At 32.8% G+C, this 20,674-nt stretch overlaps 2 protein-coding genes across 2 annotated transcripts; both read left to right on the top strand.

Annotated features, from left to right (window-relative positions):
* The first annotated feature begins 10,573 nt into the window (after positions 1-10,573).
* On the top strand, positions 10,574-13,445 carry LOC110690812. The gene is made up of 3 exons (XM_021867698.1): positions 10,574-11,343; positions 12,015-12,330; positions 12,986-13,445. Exons 1-3 carry the CDS (start codon positions 10,769-10,771, stop codon positions 13,235-13,237), a joined length of 1,143 nt encoding a protein of 380 aa, XP_021723390.1. The 5' UTR covers positions 10,574-10,768; the 3' UTR covers positions 13,238-13,445.
* Positions 13,446-15,586: 2,141 nt separating this feature from the next.
* Positions 15,587-18,122, top strand: LOC110690772 (exosome complex component RRP42-like). The gene is made up of 7 exons (XM_021867663.1): positions 15,587-15,672; positions 15,846-15,852; positions 15,949-16,041; positions 16,572-16,656; positions 16,752-16,876; positions 17,435-17,584; positions 17,750-18,122. The coding sequence occupies exons 1-7, from the start codon at positions 15,587-15,589 to the stop codon at positions 17,987-17,989; spliced, it is 786 nt and encodes a 261-aa protein (XP_021723355.1). The 3' UTR covers positions 17,990-18,122.
* Positions 18,123-20,674: the final 2,552 nt, after the last annotated feature.

Genomic DNA, 20,674 nt, shown 5'->3' with positions numbered 1-20,674 from the left:
TTGACTTTAATAATTTAAATGCATACAACATTTAAACACTACGCAAACATAATTAACATGTAACAATAGTTACAATACAACCGTATACATAATTGAGGACCACGCGCGTAGGGGCCACTACTAGTATTGGTAAAATACCCCGTTCTAATTTCCAACTTCAATGGGCAAAATTGTAAAATCATCTATCATTATAATTTTCCCACCTCATTTGTGATTTGCATTTCCCTCCTCTTCTTCGTCTTCACTTTCTGATTGTTACACCATTAGTTCTCAATTGTAATTCATTCAGAAATAAGATTCCCAGCTACTTCTCTCTCTAGTTTTTCTCTCTCTACTTCTTCCTTCTTCTTCTATTTTTCTCTCAATATCTCTCTATCTTTTACTCAAGTTCATCCTATCATGTCTGAGCAGGTCAGTTCATCTTTGATGATTTTGCCGTGATTTTATTATTCGATTGCAGTTATTTCTTGGAGAAATTGATATTTATTTGATTGAATTAGTTATTTGATAGTTATTTAATAGCTATTTGCTGAAGTTGATCGATTAGGGCTATTTGTTAGAATTTTGTTAATGGAATTTCTTGCATTTCAGACTTTTTAATTGTTTCAATATCGTATTAGACTAGGTCAGTTCATCTTTGATGATTTTGCTTGATTTAATTGTTGGATTGCAAATTTTAATTAAAGAAATTGATAGTTATTCGTATTGTGATTTAAGCTCGTGCTCCTCCAATGGATTCCGATCGTTTCCTCGCCGACAATGTTGCGTCGCGGTACGCAGCATTATCGAGAACGAAATGACTCCGTATTAGTAATAGTAATAGTAGTAATATGTTAGGAAAGATTAGGAGAGTATTATTCATTATTATCATATAATTTAGTTTCCTTAATTATAGCCTTAATTCACTCAAGATAATTCTAAGAATATCTTGTGATGTTATCTTAGGAAACTATGTACTCTACATATATGATTTGAGATCATTCAAGCTTTGAGCCCTAATTACTTTGACATAATATGAAGCCTCCGAAACGTCTCCTGGTGATAAACCGGAGCGTTTCGGGGACGCTTCATCGAGCATCAATGATATTTTGTTAATGTAATTTCTTGCGTTTTGGAGAAAGTATGTTGATGAATCTGTAAAATTTTAATTATGCTCTCAGTCATTTATAGTTTGCTGATTGTTAGTTTATAGCATCCTTGATGACATAATTTTAGTCATCCTTGATTTTATGATTTCAGTTTGCTGTTTGTAAGCTTATAGCATCTTTGTTAACACATTTGCTGAATTGCTGTGTGCTGGACTCTTTCTATCGATCTGCTTATGATTGTTTCAATATAGTATTAGAGTAGGTCAGTTCATCTCTGATGATTTTGCTGTTGATTTTGATGATTGTTTCAGTTTGCAATGCAATGATCACTAGCTAGATTCTGTATTCTGTTGATAGTACTATAGCTAGGAGTGTTTTATATTTCACTTCTGCAAGGGAGATCGGTTGTACACTACAACTATCTTTAAATGATTTAGCTCAAGATGCAACTCCTATTGCTAAATTTGAATATAGTAAAGAAATGGATCCTTCAGAATGATACATTTAGGAACAAGTCCAAAGTTGTATTTGGAAAGGCACATACAGAATTTCATATTTTTAGTTGTCCTTACTTGTGTATATATATAGTGAAATCTAACATCTTTGCAACTTAGAAACCTCATATGTGTTGAAGACTCAAAGGCAGTAAACTAGTGCTGAGAGCATACAAAGTAAATCTGTTATGTGTAATTTTGTGATACATACATATTCATGGCATCTATAAGAATACTTGAAGCTACTTAGTAAGCAGAAATTATGTGGCATCTAGTTAACCTTGAATAAACTTTAATTGCTTCATCATGTTTAGTTAGGATTTTGTATCTCATCAAAGTAAATCCCCTCTGCAAGGTTAAGCCATGTGTATGCTGAACATACACTTTGTTGTCACTTCTTTTCAAAGTTAGTGTAACTTGTTTTCTTTTCGCTTCAAATAAGATAAAAGAACGGACACTTACAATGCAAAAAGGCTCCATTGTCAGAGGAGATATTTGGAGCAGAGTGGACAGGTCCTTGGTTATATGATGCATAATACCAGTGTGCTGGTGGGGAATGACTTGGCACTTCCCTTTGAATTTCTTTTTAAGCAATATGACCTTAATAGTGAGGATGTGTATGGAGGCTATTACTTGGTGTTGTTAGGGGTACTTAATATGTGTGCATTGTATTTATTTTATTTATTTTCTTTTCATATGTATCAAGGATCATGCATATACATCCATACTATTATTTTGAGTATCGGATATGTTTGACTCAGGTATATTATGTTCTACAGTTTCTCATCTTTTCTTTCCTTTGTTAGAAACTTAGACGCAAATAGTGTTCTCACATTATAAAATTGTAGCTTATGGCTGTACTAGGGTAAATGATTTCCAATTGCTTTGCCACTGTAACCTTTGTTAGCCCCCAAGTTCATTTACTGCTCCTCCCTCCTTTTCTTTTTGGTGTGCACACTTTATGCATGTTTTTTCGGTGCTTGAGATTCATGAGATGTTATGTAAATGGTAGGGAAATGTATGACCTATCAATTCTAGATGATTTTCTCAACTTGTACTCTTTCTCTTAGACATAGCAGGGACCTTAGCTTTCAACACCTTAATTCTTTCCTTTTTATGCAACCTTACCTGGAAGGTCTAGACACCAAGTTTCGTCCTAAGATTTGAGCTTAAATTTGACTTGTTTCCTTTGAATTGTTAATTCGGAGTACACAGACATACAATTTTAGGTATCTCAGTGTTGGGAATTTAGAGGAAGAAATTAATCAACGGTAACACACATTATCACAAACAATGGTTGTGGACAATTTTAATTAACCTTATCCCTTAATTACTATTTCTCCTATTAGTGGTCTTCTCTCTTTCTCTCTTGATATGAGACTTGTTCAATCATGATGACAATCCTTCCCTGAATGGCCTTATATATAGGGCTATTAATTTAATCCTTCCTCCAATCCAAAGTAGATGACTTGTTTATTTTTAAGGAATCAGAATTTAACCAAAGGTAGTAATTTACTTTTAGTATTTCTGTAAAGCAGCAATAGGATTTAAAGAAATAACTAAGTCACTTCTACGAGTTAAATTGAAGAAGATGAAAGTTGACCTTTAATCTTTTTAAATAATTTCCGTAGCTTATCATATTTTGAATTTAATGTAGTTCAATAAGTGAGCTGTCAATGAAAGATGCTCTCGGTGTGCATTTATGACTAGTGTTAAAGCAGGTTTTGGTTGTATGATATAGGACACTTTTTATTTAGTACTGCTGAAAAAGGGTATTGCTTTCCTTTTTATTTGGTTAATATTTTGGTCCTAGTATCAGGTAAAAGCTTTGTTGATGATTCTGTGAAAATTATTGTGGTGCAAATCTATTTGCACAAAGCACCAATAGTTTCAGAGTACTAACACTTTTATATTGGCCTTTTATTATGCAGTGAGTTCAAGGAAATTGAACCTGTCCTATCCGCGGCAGTGATTGAAAGCCCATTGGAGCCATCACCTGGGATATCATCAGCTTCCATTAATGCCTCTGGTGTTACTGAGATTAATTCTATCTCAAACTTTCTGTGTGTGTGTGCTAGTATGAGCTTTGTGACTTGCTTTGTCTCTAGCATGTTAAATGTTGATGTGAGATGTTGAGCTCATCATTATTTGTTCTTGTTATGTTCTTTCTTTCCTTTTTATTTTTATTTTTTTTTATTTTTTATAAATCAGATGGTTCCTTCTAACATTTCATGTAAGCCGACCCCACATCATTATGAGACTAAGGCTTTGTTGTTGTTGTATGGTCTCCATCCTTATCTATGTGTTGGATGAGTCCATGCTTCATGAGCAAACAAGGATTGGTTTTTGCTGTAACTGGCTGTACCCGTTTCATTGGTTTTTAAGGTTATAGGCTTGTGTCATTAGACTTGCCTTCTGTGTGTGTAAGTCCTTTAACAGACACTTCCGCTGCCCTTGTGTTTCAGCCTTTATTGAGCTGTCTGTCCCGCCTAGCGACTGTTTTGCTTCAGCCCATCGCCTCTTCTATGGGCTTGTATATCTGATACATTTATCACTTACCCCCTGCTTATGACATCCAGGCTTTGGAAAAAGAGTTCCCTCTTATATCTCAAGTAGCTCTAAATTAAGCTGTTTTTTTTTTAATTTTTTTTTTTTTTTTTTTTTTATGCTATATATTTTGAATCATCTATGCTTCGTCCTTTTTTTTTTTTTCTTTTCATTGATTGAGCTTTTCCTTATCTTCAAAGAAAATATTTCAGATACTGTGACTTTAAATATGTGAAATACCTTGAAACTTATCCTCCATTGAGCCTGTAACTTAGTTTACTTGCTAGTTGCTACTGAGGTGCTTTGCATAATATATGACTTTTGGTTGCATGAGTTTTTACGTAATCCTTCAAATATAACGAGCTTGACCGTATATGATCGGCAAAATATACGGATCTGTCAAAGATGTTTTTATTTAGTATTTTGCATAATGATTTTAAAATGCTGTAATACTGCATCACTCTATGTGTGCCATCCTAAGAAATCCCAAAGAATGAAATAATACTCTTCGTATTAAGTTGTATTACACTACTCAAATAGAAACACACATGTTTATTCCTAAAAATAAAACACAAAATATTAACCTAAAACCTTAGTATAAGAAGCCATGACCCAGTTATTTCATAAGAGCTTAAATACAAGGGACATAAGGAGTATTAAAGCAGGTTAAAATGAGTCTTCCTCGTCAGTATAAGAAGCCAGCCAGTCGTCATAGGAACCCCAGTGGTAAGTTGGGGAGTCACCAGAACCTATGGAATCATCATTGGTTGGGGAATCACAAGAACCGAGCCACAGTATGGGTTGATGACTGTGTAGATCAATTTCAAGCTTCCTTAATTGATGACTGTGTAGATCAAACCAAAATGAGCCTTGATTAATCTTCCTATACCTACTAGGATTTCCCGTCCATCCTTTGAATACGCGTAAGGCCTTGAGAATATAAAATCCTTTGATACACATTTTGGTATTTGTTCGTATGACAAGTGAATCAATTTAGTCCATGATTCTTTCACACGATACACTCCCATGATCCATATGTCTATCTCGTACGGATTTTCAATATAAGATATTAAATGAAGACATCCCCTTATATCGACTAGATCCCACATTATCAAATCACGACTAGGCAAGGGTAACTCAAAGAGCATTTCATTTTCAAGGCCAATACCTATTATTGGAGCATATTCTTTGTTAAATTGAGGTACCAAATGAAACCCATTATTAGAGAAAACTAATGTTTTCTTAATATTTTTATGATAGTCAAACGGATAGAGTTTAATATATTTCCATGAACTAGACTTGAAGCTAAAGATGGCATAATAATAACAACCATGACGTTTATCATAGTATAAACATAAGATTTTATAATCATGGCTCATGCACTCATAACCAAATCCAAAAATATCATTCTCTTCAAAGTGATGGCGTATCACTCTAATATCATCGCTACTTTGGTTGTAAACCAAAATTTGAACCAAACTCAAATTTAGGATGCAAACCAAGCCATTGCAACAACCAACGGGTTTGAATTTGTGTTTTGGGTTTGGGTCGTGATGATTCGAGTGACCTAGCCTTTTCACTAAAGAGGATGACTTGGGTACTAAAATTGGCCTTATTATTCATAATTTTAAGCGAGTGTAATTTTGTAAAATTTGGGTTCTTAATTAAATTATGCAAAAACTTGGAAACACATTGGCAACGGACAAGAGGTTTGATAGGTAGCCGTAGGAGGATGTTACACTGCAGGTCCAACGGAAGCTCAGCTAGTCGGTTTTTTGTAAAAGAAGAATCGTTTTCGTTTATATCATCTGAATGCTCAATTTCACCCAACTTTATACCTCCTTTTTGGGACAATATCGGCTCCTCCCTTGTATCTTCAACAATAGCCACAGTCGTATTATTCTTTGACTTCTTCATAATTGTTCACCTGAAATTTTTTGATATGTATGAAATTCTTCATAATATAACCTAAACAATGCTATGTACAGAATTCTACCACATGTAATCTTTCTCAATCCTACACAATATCAAATTAACACATATATATCTTATGCCAACTAATCAAATCTCAGTCCCGTTTCTGTACAAAATTCTACCACACGTAAACTTTCCTAATCCTACACAATACCAAATTAACACGAATCTATCTTATGCCAACTAATCAACTCTTAGTCCCGTTACAAATCACCTTTTACTTACCAAAGATCTAAGTAATTTTTTGGAAATTTTGTGAACAACTACCATTTAAATGACCACTTTTGAAAACAACTACCATACCATTTAAAATTTTCTTTTGCAAAAACTACCACAAAAACACAAAAAGTTTGAGTAGCACTACCACATTTTTTTTTTCCGGCAAGAATCTCCGTTTTGGGGACATATTTTATAAAATTTCCATTTAAAAACCCAAATTAAATGACAATATTGCACTACATCAACCCTTAATTGGATTATAACTTCAATTGCCCCAAATCATCCAATTTTGTAAAGCCCTTAATTCAAGTTTTTGACCATAAACTCTAATTTTAAGATTTAAGTGAGAAATTAAATAAACTATAATGCAAAATTAATTATGATTGACCTATAATTGTGTTCTACTATCGAAATTTCTTGTAGTCTATACCACAATTGATTGAAATTTTATTAACTAAGCTATCTTAACCGGAAATTCTTACCGGAAATTTAAACGTGGTAGTGCTATTCAAAGTTTTTGTGACTTTGTGATAGTTTTTTGTAAAAGAGAATTTTAAATGGAAGTTGTTCTCAAAAGGGGTCATTTAAATGGTATTTGTTCGCAAAATTTCGTATTTTTTTTTTTTTTTGGTTAACAAACCAAAGAACAAGTATTAATACAATTAAAATCTACTCCTTATTCAATAACCTAATTCTTTGTCAAAAGATACTACTCGTACGAATCAGCCTCAACACTTTATTATATACTGCTTATATACACTCAAAAAAGAGAGCGATTTTCATAGATAATGTTGGAAGATATTAAAATTCCCTAAATACGCTACAAATTATTAAAATTCCGGATGTACCGTCCACATCATCTACATATATTAAATTTTTTTGCCCTGTTTAAAAGGAAACCGCTAATTGAATTAGCGGTTTCATATAATATAAAACCACTAATTCAATTAGCGGTTTGAAGAAACAAGTAATAAAAAAAAAAAAAAAAAACAAAGAAACAGCGAATCAATACTAATCATGATTCATGAAGTTTAACAATGTCACACAGACCTAAAATAATATCAATTTTGAATCCAATTAGCATTTACAACATCAAATTATACATTTATTTTTAAAAAATCAAATTAGGCCAAAACTAACCTCTTTATTGCAGAAACTGATTGTCGCTGTTGTGGATGCCACGGTTGGAAGCCGACGCTGAGTGGTGGTGGCCGGTAGTTGCTAACGTTGAGCTGTGGTGGCGTTACTCTGCGCACCACAAGAGTAGCAGAGCGTTTTTTTTTTGCCCTTTTTAACAGCTTTGTTTTTGCTCTTGTACTTCTTATCTACCACAAAATCTTTTTTTTTTTTTTTTTGAGGAATACCACAAAATCTTATTGATTACGAGAAATTTAAGATGTCAAAAAAAAATTTTTAAAAAAAAAGCAAAAAAAAAAATCTATGATAACAATTCCGCGGAACTCAAGGCAATCTATGATATTTATTTTTATTATTTATCAATTTATTTTTGTTATAAAAATTATACAATCTACTTCGTCACATATTAGGAAACATGCACATTTGTAAATGTTAATAAAAACTTTACATAAATAAATAAATACTATCCTAGAAATATTTCCTAAAATATAAACTCATTATAATTATATCTATAAACAAAAATACTTATGTGCACCCGAGGTTTATACACTCGCAACTGACATTATATTAAACATAGTGACCCTTATTTTTGACATAGTAACCTTATTTTTAACATATTAACGTTTATTAAAAGTTGTATAACATTTAATACTATTGTGAACTTGAAGTACGACGTTATGACCCTAATTTTAACACTGTGACCTTTATTATTTATTTTGACCTTATAAAATATTTCATTAAAAAAATTAACCTCTTAATATTACCAAAATGACTTTTATTTTCAACATAGTGACCTTCATTTTATTATAGTGACTTTTTTTTTATTAATAAAACAAGCATAGTGTCTCTAATGTTAGTGGTCCTAAATAAATTACTGTGAACCAGGTCTATTTAAGAATTTGTAATCTATAAATTGACCATCATCAATTTCAGCTAGGAAGGAAGTTAGAGTCACAGAATAAGATCGATGGATCATTATGAGATACTTGGTCTGTCTTTTGTAGAATCACTCGACTGTACGAAGCTAGCTAACCGAAGCTGAGATCAAGAAGGCTTATCGAAAGAAGGCACTTGAGTTACATCCTGATAAAATCTCTAAGAAGAGGAAAAGAGATGGTATTGCAGATGACAGTGATACTGTCAGTTCTATGACTGCGGCTTTTCAGCAGCTTCAGTCTTCGTACGAGGTGTTACTTGATAAGGAAGCCAGGAGGAGGTTTGATGTGGTGTGGTTACGACGAAGGCAGGGAAAAGTAAGGACAGGGAAGGAGAAAGGATGGAAGGAGAGGATGAAGCGCGAATGGGAGATGAATTTTAGGAAGGGAAAGGAAGAAACGGAGAAGATGGAACGCGAAAGGGAGATGAATGTGAAGAGGGAAATGGAACGGAGGATGGAGATGGCACGCGAATGGATAAAGAATGTGAGGAAGGAAAAGGCAAGGCAGATGAAGATGATGCGCGAATGGGAGGAGAATGAGAGGAACAAAAGAGAGTTGAGGAAGAGGGTTGAGCGCGAAAGGGGTAAGAATAAGAGGAGGGAAAACGAGGCGATGAAGAAGGTGGAAGAAGAGGAAAGATTAGTGTATGCTTATTAAGAAATGTCTCGATTTATGTGTTCACATTTTAACACACAAAACGAGACATTTACGTTATTTTTTTGTCAAATCTAAGCTCAATTTGGAATCCTAAGGGCCAAAATAGCCCCTCGAAACCTTTGACGGAATAGCAATTCATTAAGAGAAATATTAATGGGCCCCACTAACGGAATTTTTTAACGGCAGGATAACGACAAGGTTACCAGATGGAAATAAAAAGTATATTTGGGTTACAGTGTAGAAAGTCATATATGATGGGGCACAACGTTGAAAAGTGAAAAAAAAACAGGGTTACTGTATAGAAAAACCCCTTTTTTTTAATACGGTAAGATACAGGGGTCCCCACCTTATCACCGTAACCCTAGAATCGACCTTATGGAAATATTTTGGAATTAATAATAATATTTTTATTAAAAAAAATAAGAACGATTTGCCCAATTGGTGTTGAAAAATAAATAAATTACAAAAATAGTGTTCACTTAAAAATATTTCTCAAAGTAGTGTTCATGTAGGTTCGGAAATTACAAAGCTAGGAATTAAAAAATAATGGCTAATATAATCCAAATATATGTATGTATACCATTAAATTCTTTACGGTAATGTATATGAGTATATCTTTACGGAGTACTACTTAATCCTATCCCTAGCTGACAAAGACTATTGGACACATTATAATGGACCAAAAGTTGTTGCTGATGCTAGTCTCAAGCGTAGTCCCGGACGACCTCCTTCCCAAAGATTACGAAATGAGACGGATGAAGGTAATCGAGCAAAGGTGACATGTAGTGTTTGTCGACAAAGGGACACAATAAAAAAAATTGTTCGTCAAGGTTAGCTAATTTTTTAAGATTATTAAGTGTCTTATATGTTTATATAGTTGTTCAAATGGAATTACTTTATAATGTTGCATGTCTACTTTTTAATGGATCAAATGGAGCTTCCAACTCTACTTCTTGGCCAACATGACTCTTCAAATTTTCATTTGAAGCATGAGCACACATCTGTACTTTGAAGGTTGTTCAATCATCATCTCCAAATTCATAAAAAATGGTGCTAAATTGAATTTTTAATTTTATTTAGCTAGTATGACATGTTTTGAGTTATTTTGTAATAAAGTAATACCATCTCCGATCCAAATTGATTGCATTGTAGACCTAGCAGTTGGTTTCAAGAATAGTGATTGAGTTCCCTTTGATAATTTAAATCCGTCTAAATAATGCATTATATATCATGTTATATATAAGTTTTTTGACAAGGTTATGTCCATAACAAAAATGCTAGAAATTTTTAAACATTTATATTACTTCGAAATTCATAATCCATACACTGGTCAAGATATCGTAAGCGTTAAAAATAAAGAATTTGATGGTATACATATATATATTTGGATTGTATTAGCCATTAATTTTTAATTCCTGGCTTTGTAATTTCCGAACCTACATAAACACTACTTTGAGAAATATTTTTAAGTGAACCCATTTTAGTAATTTATTTATTTTTTAACACCAATTGGGCAAATTATTCAAAAATAAATAAATAAACATTGTAACAAAATAATTTAAGACATTAAATAGAATTGAAATTAATATTGAGATTAGACGTGGCAACCCACTTTGCTTCCTCAACGTCTTCTCTATTATAGTATTGTAAAATAACAGAATACACCGTAAGACCACCTCCAAACCCTCTGTTCTTTCTCTCTCTTTCACCAAAAATGTCATCACACAATAATAACCAACAACACCATTACATGACCCCTTCAACACCCCGTGAGAGACGATCATCGTTGTCATTATCGTCGTCGTCGAAAATGATGAAATCCTTCGCAATGCCACCGTCTCCGATACCGAATGCGAAAGGGTCTCGATCAGCAGCAATAGATGATCGTAAGCTAACTGATTACTTTACAAATAATCTACAAATACCTTACTTACGTCTACCTGATCCTTACAACTTGTCTCACACGACCCAGGTTCGAATCCCGGCTCAGATAGACTACAGGCTGTTGGTCTCGAGGGTTGGGAACTCTATCGAGAGGCTGGTTCGGTCGGCGAGGGAGTTTGGGGTGGTTCGGATCGTTGGGCATGGGATCGAGAGGCAGGAGATTCGGTTGGTTAAAGCGGAGGTCGAGCTGTTCTTCAAAAGTCTTGATGAGAGGAAGACTAAGTTTAGGAAGAGTTTCGTTGATAGGGTTGGTAATCGAGAGGAGTTTGTTTGGTTTCAATCTGATAAGGCCATGTTGCTTTGGGCTCGGGAGGTCATGGGCTCAGATCGATACCTTGATTTCAGGTAAAATATGTAGTATACTGTATAATAGTGTTATATATATGTATATGGTCTTGTATGTGAAAGAATATTAGTATTAAATCCGATCCGATTTAGTACTACCTCCGTTTCATAATGATTTTACGAGTCATGCTGTATAATCCAAGTTCAATGGGTGTAATGGTCTTTCAAATGGTTAGAATGGTATTTTGGTTAGACAGATGTGACCAAATTTGGTATCTTGATTGCTAGGATTAATACATTATAATTAGTCATTTATGTAAACCGGCCAATTATGTGTTGGACCAACTCAACCAATTAAGAGATTATTAGGCGTGGTGGATGGTTATGTTAGTTGAAAGCCCAAAATTGGTTTATATACACTATCAATCTAGTATATTCGGGTTTGTAAGGTGCATCGCTTACTAAATTCATGTCACCCTTGCATATTATTAAGTCTACGTATGTTTTTTTAGTTTTTCATTTAACCTCAAGTACTCGTGTCAGTTGAGATCCAATGCTCAAGTTGAAACTTTATTAAGTTAAAATGCATACAATAGATTTGGAGGGCCTTATCTTCAAAATTTGGATATCAATATTTTGCGTTATTTTAATTTAAATATAACTAATCATAGCTTATGCAACATCTTGAATTACAAATTAAATTTATGGTACATTTGGTGTTTAATTTGCAGCCGTAAGATGGAAGGTGTAGTGAGCAAACTTGACAGAATCTCAGAGGAATTAGCAGAAGTACTGTCAAAATTCTCAGATAAGCGATTTGAAAAGGTGATCGAGGAGAGGGAATCCATAATAAGCTTATATAGGTACAATGACACGCACCCTAGCCTGCTCGTATCAAACGAGGACATCCACGAGTCTTATGATCATGCTTTGAGTCTGCATATGGCTATGGAACGCGGCGAATTCTATGTGCATACAGATAAAGGCCCTTTGTCCTTTAGCACTGACCCTGATACCATTGTTGTCACTGTTGGAGAACAACTCAAGGTACGTCTTTCTCTTATTTATAGCCGTCTTATACTCTTAATTAAGGGTTCGTTTGGCATCACTGTGGTTTTCTGTTTTTTGGTTTTTTGTTTTTCAAAATCATATAATTAAGGGTTCATTTAACTTCACTGACAATAGAAAAGTAGAATCATCTTTTTTTTTTGTTTCTTGTTTTAAAAAAAAAAAAAAAAAAAAAAAAAAAAAAAAAAACTGAAAACAAAAAACTAACGCCAAACAAGCCTTAAGTTAATTAATTAGTAGTAATAAGGCGTTGTACGTGTCTAAGGGCTTGTTCTCATACGTTGAAATTCAGTTCAGTTCAGCTCTGTCCTAATTTCCTTCTCTTATAAAATATTCATTTCAGTTCAGTTCAATTCAGCTCAATTCAGTTCAGTTCAGTCAATGAGAACATGCCCTAAGTTGCAATAAACATAGATGACTTCTTATACGTAGTAGGTTCTAATAATTCAAGTACGTAAATTACTTCTTTTGTATCTAAATAATACGTTCACACATTACTAATGCAGTACTCTATGGAATTAGGGCGAACCCTATACACAATCAATTGAAATAGTACACTTTTATTTTTATTTCGAAGTATCATGTTTAGGATTTGTAATTTGATATGAACTTGCTTAATTATATGTGATGACAGGAATGGAGTGCTGGAGACTTCAAAGCTGTTTTAGGGGAATTGATATTCGATCCAAATTTGCATGGAACTGAAGCATCATACTCATTAGAGCTCAAATGTTCACCTTTAAATCTTAATTTGGGTCATACCAAAAAAGTAATTAAGACCATTTCCTTGCTTGATCAATTATTAATTATACTATTCTTAAGCTTTTTTTACAAGATAATTTTGTACACTTTGTCTAGGCCATCTTTAGGAACATACTTGTATTAGAAAAATATACTTAATTACCATTATTTGGATTTATTTTTCTTTTGGAATTCGTTTTTAACTCCCTCTTGATCTTTACTTACGTATAATTAGATTTATTTCATGTGTTCGTTTTTTTTTTTTTTTTTTTGTGCGTTTAGATTTAGTGTAAGTAGTTAAATCCATTGGAATGTTGATAATTTGATTATTGTTGTTACTAGCTAGCTAGAGATTATATATATATATATATATATATATATATATATATATATATATATATATATATATATATAATGAATTTTAAAATTAACTAGGTTTGTTTCACAATGTTTTTTGTTTTTAGTTTTCAGTTTTTTAGAAAATAAAAACCAAAAATAGGAAACAAGAAAAATGTGTTTCCACTAAACTATTGTCCTTTTCAAAATTATCAGGAGTTTAATAAATTTGACTAATTTTTTATTCATTATATGACATATATCATATGATTTTAAATGGTGTTCGATTTTGCTATCTACGAGTATAACTTAATTAATACTTAGGGCCTGTTCACATTTACTGAATTGAGCTGAACTGAACTGAACTGAACTAATTGGAGCTGAACTGGACTAAACTGAACTGAACTAAGCTGAAATGAATATTTTATGAGAGAGGGAAATTAAGAGCTGAAATGAACTGAACTAAGCTGAAATGAATATTTTATGAGAGAGGGAAATTAAGAGCTAAACTGAACTGAACTGAACTGAACTGATTGGAGCTGAACTGCACTGAACTGAACTGAAATTAAGTAAATGTGAACAGGCCCTTAGTCACAAATTAAAAATCTGAAAAGGTAATTTCTTATAATATACAACTTTTTTAGAAAGATGATCTAATGATTTCTCGTAATTGGATGGATGATTTTCATCTATTGATTTGAATGTGTTTGGAAATTTAATTTGACAGTTGTTGCTATCCCTTAGGAATTTTTTTATTTTAAACCCTAACCCACATTAATCGCCTAATTTAAGGAAAATGTATTTAATAAATAATATTCCTCCTGTCCTAAAATAATTGATGAGTTTGAATTTTTATTTATTATTTATATACTCCATATTAACTTTGATAATATAGTTTTAGTCTAGTAAAAATAAGTTTGTTTCAGTAAAAAAATAAGTTTAGTTTGGTTAAAATAATTTCACTTTAATAAAATTATTTCAGTTCAGTATGTAAAAATCAGTAACTAGCTATTACATTATTTATATTATCTTACTTTACTTACATTTTCTCATTAAAAAAAAAAATTGAATAAGATAAAGTGTCGTGTCACAAAACACAACACGCCATATCATAATAGATTAATAGGACATGGTCCGAGACATATCGTCGTATGTCCAACAAGTGTCGGTGTCTAACACGGACACAACAGTTAGGTAAAGTGTCTATGTATCCTAGCTCTATTCTAGATTGGAGTTTTATATCTTTTTTTTTTTTTAATTATTATTAAGAGAAGCATTATTTGCGAATTCATTATATAATTGACTATTGTGTTACATCTCTCTAAAACTTTTATAATTCAATTATCAATAATTTATACTACGTAAAAACTAACATGGCTCGGCAATCATCTAATTGTTGCAATATTAGGGAAACGGAGGAAGAAATAGAAAAAAAAAATATTGTTTGTTCCTATGATATAATTTTCCTACTGTATATCTTACCATTGCGATTATTACGAAATTAAGGAAGTATAACGTAGTCATATTGGGCAAATTTGCAATGTGCCACTCAAATTGGACACTAAATAAAAAACAAAAAAATTAAAAAAAAAAAAAAAAAGCGAGGGAGAACTTCCCCTTTGTAGCTTACAGAGAGTATCACTTTTACGCTGCTTCTCCATTGAAGCGTGTACTCTGAAATCTCCATTGAAGAGCCTTCTTAGCTTTCCCTGATTTTCTCCTCCATTGAAGCGGCTTCTGAGTTCTGAGGTACTTGTTTTTTATTTATTTCTTGAAAATTAATCATCGAATATCTACAATTTAGTTTCACATTTTCTTTGATTTAATTGTCAGTATAGTCAATTTAGGGTTCGGATTCTTCAACTATTAGTTACACTGATTCCATTTTTTTGCTGTAATTTTTCTGGGTATTCTGAAGCCAAAGAATTTAATGTAATTTTCCTATCTTAATTTGGTAATTTTGTCAAATTTGGTTGCTAATGTGTTGCAAGTTTTAAGCCAAATTTATAGTTTAGATTGATGATTAATTAGGCCTTAATACCATTGAACCATTGCAATTATTCAGCTTAATTTAACAGTTTTATTTTAAAAAAAAAAAAAAAAAAAAAGTTTATGTGTGATCATTACTTGTTAAGTTGTTAATACTAGGAAATTGAACATGGTGAGACTATCATTTGGAGAAAAGAACTTCATTAGAGGTGGTATTGCTCAAAATCTTCGTTGTGATGGTCGGAAACGCTTATCGTATCGACCTATTCATGTTGATACCGGGGTCATTCCATAGGTCTTGCTCCTCCCTTGAGCCCCTTCAATTCTTATTATCACAATTTGAGTGGAAATTTAGATGATGATTGTTGTTAATTATAGGCAAATGGTTCAGCAAGAGTGTGAATTGGGGGAACCGAGGTCATTGCTAGTGTCAAGGTAGATTATTTTGGATACCGTCTTTTGGAATGTAATGATTTAGGTTCTCATCCATAGTTAGTTTTGGTTGTAATGAGTGTGTTTGATCGAGTGCAGGCAGAATTAGGGAGACCCAATTTGTCTCAACCCGATAAAGGAAAGGTTTCAATACACATTGATTGTAGTGCTACGGCTGCACCTATCTTTCAGGTTTTCTTTCTCTTTGTATTGTTCTATCTATTAATTCATTGCCTATTAAGTATGAACTCCCTTTGTCGGAATATAAATAAAGGATTAAGAATACGACTTTGAGATGTTCATGGGTAGCAAAGTCATGTTTAATCCTTGATTGTTAGGGACTTGGACAGGCTACAGATTAAGTGTTCATTCCCTAGAATTTATTTTTAATTCTAATGACCTGTTAGATATGGAAAGTAGTCTTTCATTCCAACCTCCTATGATTTTGTATGGATTGTTGAAAACCATAGCTCAAATTTGTTGCTGTCTATCATTTGAAGTGCTATTTTTTGCTCAAAAAGTGAGAATGTAGATAGCTTTTTGTAGTCAAATACTCATTAGCTCCTGACTTATATGTAATGTATTTTTGTGCTTTCTTACTTGAGTTTTATTCTGTATGAACTCCATCTTTTGATAATTTTATTGCCCTGTATACTAGGACAAGCAAATATACAAGTCGTTGTTTATTGTTATTGACCAGGGATTACTTTACATGTCTCAAGTCACAGGGCAAAGGGGGTGAGGCATTATCAACAGAACTTGCTGCTGATCTTCAGTGTTGCCTCTTGGATGGTAAAAGTGGAGCAGGTAGGGACTTTTGTATGAACATGCATATACTTAATATTCACGTATTATATCAAGGTGAAAGAGTTGTGGATAATGTATGATGCACTTTATTTTAGGAGCTGGAATTGACCTTTCATCCCTATCTATTGTGGAAGGGAAGGTTTGTTGGGATCTTTATATTGATGGCCTTGTGGTTAGTTCAGATGGGAATATGCTGGATACCTTAGGTGCTGCAATCAAGGTATTACCTAATTTTATTGTGCTGCTGCAACCTTTTTCTTAATTTGTTCATGAAATTAGCTTGGCCTGTTATAAACTTACCCTATTCCCTCTGTGATCTGTCAGCCAAAACTTTGAGAGCTTGTTGATTGTTAAGAGTCAAATCATACAAGAAAGTTGAGGAATTACATCTTCCTCTCCACATTTAGGTGAAGAGAATTTACTCTTCTGTTCCCAATTCCCCATTGTGTAGTCCTCCTGTTACTCCTTTACAACTTTCAACTTTGTTTAATGGATATACTGTACTTACATGAGGTGCTTAGCTCAAGCAACCTATTAATGGAGCTATATGTCCTTTGGGTTATCAGAAACTTAGCATCTTAACTTCTATAAACAGAAATGCAGGGTTTTGAAATTAAGAATCATTTTTTGAGTATAAGGGAGTGGAATTTGTTCAGAATCCAAGGACATGTATGCTGCTGCTATAGCTTTGACATTCATGCTGACATTCGTCTAAAAGCACTTTATTTTATACTTGATGGTCTATTGATAATGTTTACTGATCCCACTTCTTGAACAGGCTACTTTAAGTGATACCGGCATTCCAAAAGTTAATGTCATTGCTGCTGATTCAACATCTGCTGGTGATCAACCTGAAGTTGATGTTAGCGATGAAGAATTTTTACAGTTTAACACTTCTGCAGTACCTGTGATTGTTACAGTAACCAAGGTTCCGCACCATTCATCACAACTTCTTTTGTAAAGCATAAATGGTTTTATTTGCCTTGTTTTATATTCTCATCTAATAAACCATTATGCACAAGACACTAATACCTATCTTCAAAATTGAAAAGAGTTTTATGCTCTATTTGTGACAACTCTGTGCATTATTCAGGTAGGAAAACATTACATAGTAGATGCAACAGAAGAGGAGGAATCTCAAATGAGTTCCGCAATGTCTGTCTCTATCAATAGGAAAGGCCTTATATGTGGTCTTTCCAAGCGTGGGGGTGCAGGTGTAGATCCAAGTATAGTCCTTGATATGATCTCAGTAACAAAACACGTGAGCGAGAATTTTGTTAACAAATTAGACTCTGAGATAGCTGCTGCAGAAGCTCCTGAGGAAGAATCATGAAAACTGATTTACTTTTTTGAAATAAGCTCCAATGTTTTTGCAGAACAGTGAATTTTGATCTAGGAAATTATGTTTCATACAGGTAGATTCTAGATTGTATCAAGTGTCAAGATATAGTGATATATTATAATTATTGATGGCTCAAATTTTATTCCAGAATTATAAATCACCTCGTTAACCAACTGTGAATTTTTTGCTATGCGGAAAGGCCTGAAACTACTTCGTCGACTGCTCTTCAAATGATCAGATTATGCAGCTGTGCACCTGTATGTATCTTTTGCCAAAAATTGCTTTCCTGTGCCTCTGTATCACGAAAATGGTATTATTTGGGTGATCATTATTATTTTGCATCTTATATCAAAGGATTATGTACAACAAACCTGTACTAGCATTTAATATATCGTATTCCATTCATTCTTGAAAGGTCAGAGATATACTTGGAATCTGGATATTCACTTGTTTGAAGAAATGAGAAGCTTTTCTGCTGTTTGATGGCATAGAATTTATTTGTAATTGTGATAGAATTGTCCAAATTTAGAGATGTTTTTTTGATAATTTTGCATGGATAGATATTAAATTGCTTTTAGTTTCCAATTTATAATTTGGTGGTGTTGGAAATGGGTTGTGAAAATCGATATATTTAAGTAATGCATGGTTTTTATTAGACGGATTGTACACAGGCGAATCAATGCTGTAACAGTTACGCGAGTAAAGGAGTAAAGGAGATGCAATGCTACAGAGGGGTAAGGCACATTCAGAGTTTGCCTTGCCGCAGACAACAAACCAAGAACAACTGCAGGACTCTGAAGAGGGGAAAAAGAGTTCAAGTTGCTGGCAAGAAGAAGCCCTCAGGTCTGAAATAGTCGAACTGGTTTGCCTCATTTCTCTTCCTGTAATTGGGTGCAATATGGGCATTCAGCTCTTCTAATTGTAGTTGCTCAGTATGTATTGCTTGTAATTTTTTGTATTATTGACATCTCCAGCTGTTATGGCTTCGAAGTTCGAATTCCCTTACTACTAATTTCTTATGTTCCTTCCCCTGATATACATCTGTTTAATGCTCGTACCGTGCCAGTTGTGTCCTGTTTAACCATTCTGTATGATATGCATTTGTAAATGTTCTCATTAGAAGGCCATAAATAGTATCAAAAGAGGTAAACGTGTAAAATAAATACTCCGTAGTATTTTATTTTTGGAAAGTTTAAACATGTAACCATAGTGAAATGACGGAGAGAATAACAATGATAAATTTATCTTATTAAGAACTACGAAGTATTTTTTAAATGTCTTTTCAGTTCGTGAAGGGAAAAGCAAAATAGTTACACACGTACGATTATTATAAATGTGAAAAATCTTATAACCGCACAAGAAGAAAGATCATTTGTTTGAAATTTCAGGAAAAAAAAAAAGTCATAACTTGCTAAGATTGCAAATTATTCTAATTGTACCAAACGAAGGAAATGAGGTGCAACAACTTATTAACTTAATAATTCATGGGTTTTCCATGTATGACGTTTAGTTAATGATAATTGCACTGATTAATAAGTTTGATATGACCACATTAGTGCACCATAACGTTAATGATTAGTTGAGAAATTGTCTAAATTAAATAATTGAGAGAAAATTTTCAGCACTTTTACTAATGATTAGGTTAGAATTTTTTTCTAATTAATTATATGATTAAGACTAATTCACACATCCTTATCACAGTATCACATAGCGAGCTGTAAGCTCAACTGCCAAATCTTCCTAAAATAGGTCATGTTGGGTTCACCTTAATTACTTCATTTCATATGCTCTAAATTTTGCCAAAATAAACAATTCTAATTTTATCTAAATTGATGTTAACCTTCATAACATATAAAAAGATGATAGTGATTATTATTGTTGTTATTGGTATTCAGCATTGAATGTAAGTATTAATTTCGAGCAGGCATCATAATATAACAAAAAAAAAATCCCTCTGAAAATCCAAGTAATTGTTTGGCACATATAAGAAAATTTTGTTGCGTATTTATGAAAGGGTAATGCTATATGTAGGCATAAGAGATATATATAAGCATTAAATACACTCTTGTAAATTGTATAAAATTAGGAATTCATGACAAAAACCCGCATAAATCAGTGTAACTGTGTAATTAGCTTAGTGTATATATTTTTATGATTTCTTAACTTTTTACAATTTTCAAGTGTAAATTTAATGCGCTATGTGAACAGGCCCTTAGTATTAAAATGGTCATGTACTCATATGTAGTTTGTAAATAACAATATTGCATGCTCTTCCTTATCCAAAACAAAATTTGCTATTTAAAAGCAGAATTTAGCAAGAAAAGATAAGCAAACAATATAAGATGTTATTTGAACTTATTTTTAAGTTTTTACTTCGCATATTGCTCTTATATGGCCCTGCTATCTTACTTTTGTTGTAATTCAATTCAATTGTTTTCCGTTCAATATAATTAATCCAAAATAATATGAAGTAGTAGGGTTTTTTTTTTATAGTCAATTTAGAAATTGAATCTCTTACGTATACTCCATATAGAAATCATTGTTCCTTTTGTTGCAACTTGATAAAGCATCCCACTCATTAGCAAACATGTCTGGCTAATAAAGCTAATTAATCACACAAATCATAGTATTAGTGACATACCGACAATAGCCATAAAACACCGGTCTATATTTAGC

The sequence above is a fragment of the Chenopodium quinoa genome, unplaced genomic scaffold (genome assembly GCF_001683475.1).
Source record: "Chenopodium quinoa cultivar QQ74 unplaced genomic scaffold, ASM168347v1, whole genome shotgun sequence".
Lineage (NCBI taxonomy): Eukaryota > Viridiplantae > Streptophyta > Magnoliopsida > Caryophyllales > Amaranthaceae > Chenopodium > Chenopodium quinoa.
Note: the sequence above shows the minus strand (reverse complement) of the source record. Positions and strands in the feature narration are given on the sequence as shown.

What these genes read in the sequence shown, in the direction of transcription:
- LOC110690812 (XM_021867698.1), top strand. Translation starts at nt 10,769, where the DNA reads ATGTCATCACACAATAATAACCAACAACACCATTACATGACCCCTTCA. An exon ending in GATCGATACCTTGATTTCAG is followed by an intron (nt 11,344 to 12,014) that starts GTAAAATATGTA and finishes TTTAATTTGCAG; the next exon opens with CCGTAAGATGGAAGGTGTAG. An exon ending in CTGTTGGAGAACAACTCAAG is followed by an intron (nt 12,331 to 12,985) that starts GTACGTCTTTCT and finishes ATGTGATGACAG; the next exon opens with GAATGGAGTGCTGGAGACTT.
- LOC110690772 (XM_021867663.1), top strand. Translation starts at nt 15,587, where the DNA reads ATGGTGAGACTATCATTTGGAGAAAAGAACTTCATTAGAGGTGGTATT. An exon ending in GGATGGTAAAAGTGGAGCAG is followed by an intron (nt 16,657 to 16,751) that starts GTAGGGACTTTT and finishes ACTTTATTTTAG; the next exon opens with GAGCTGGAATTGACCTTTCA. An exon ending in CCTTAGGTGCTGCAATCAAG is followed by an intron (nt 16,877 to 17,434) that starts GTATTACCTAAT and finishes CTTCTTGAACAG; the next exon opens with GCTACTTTAAGTGATACCGG.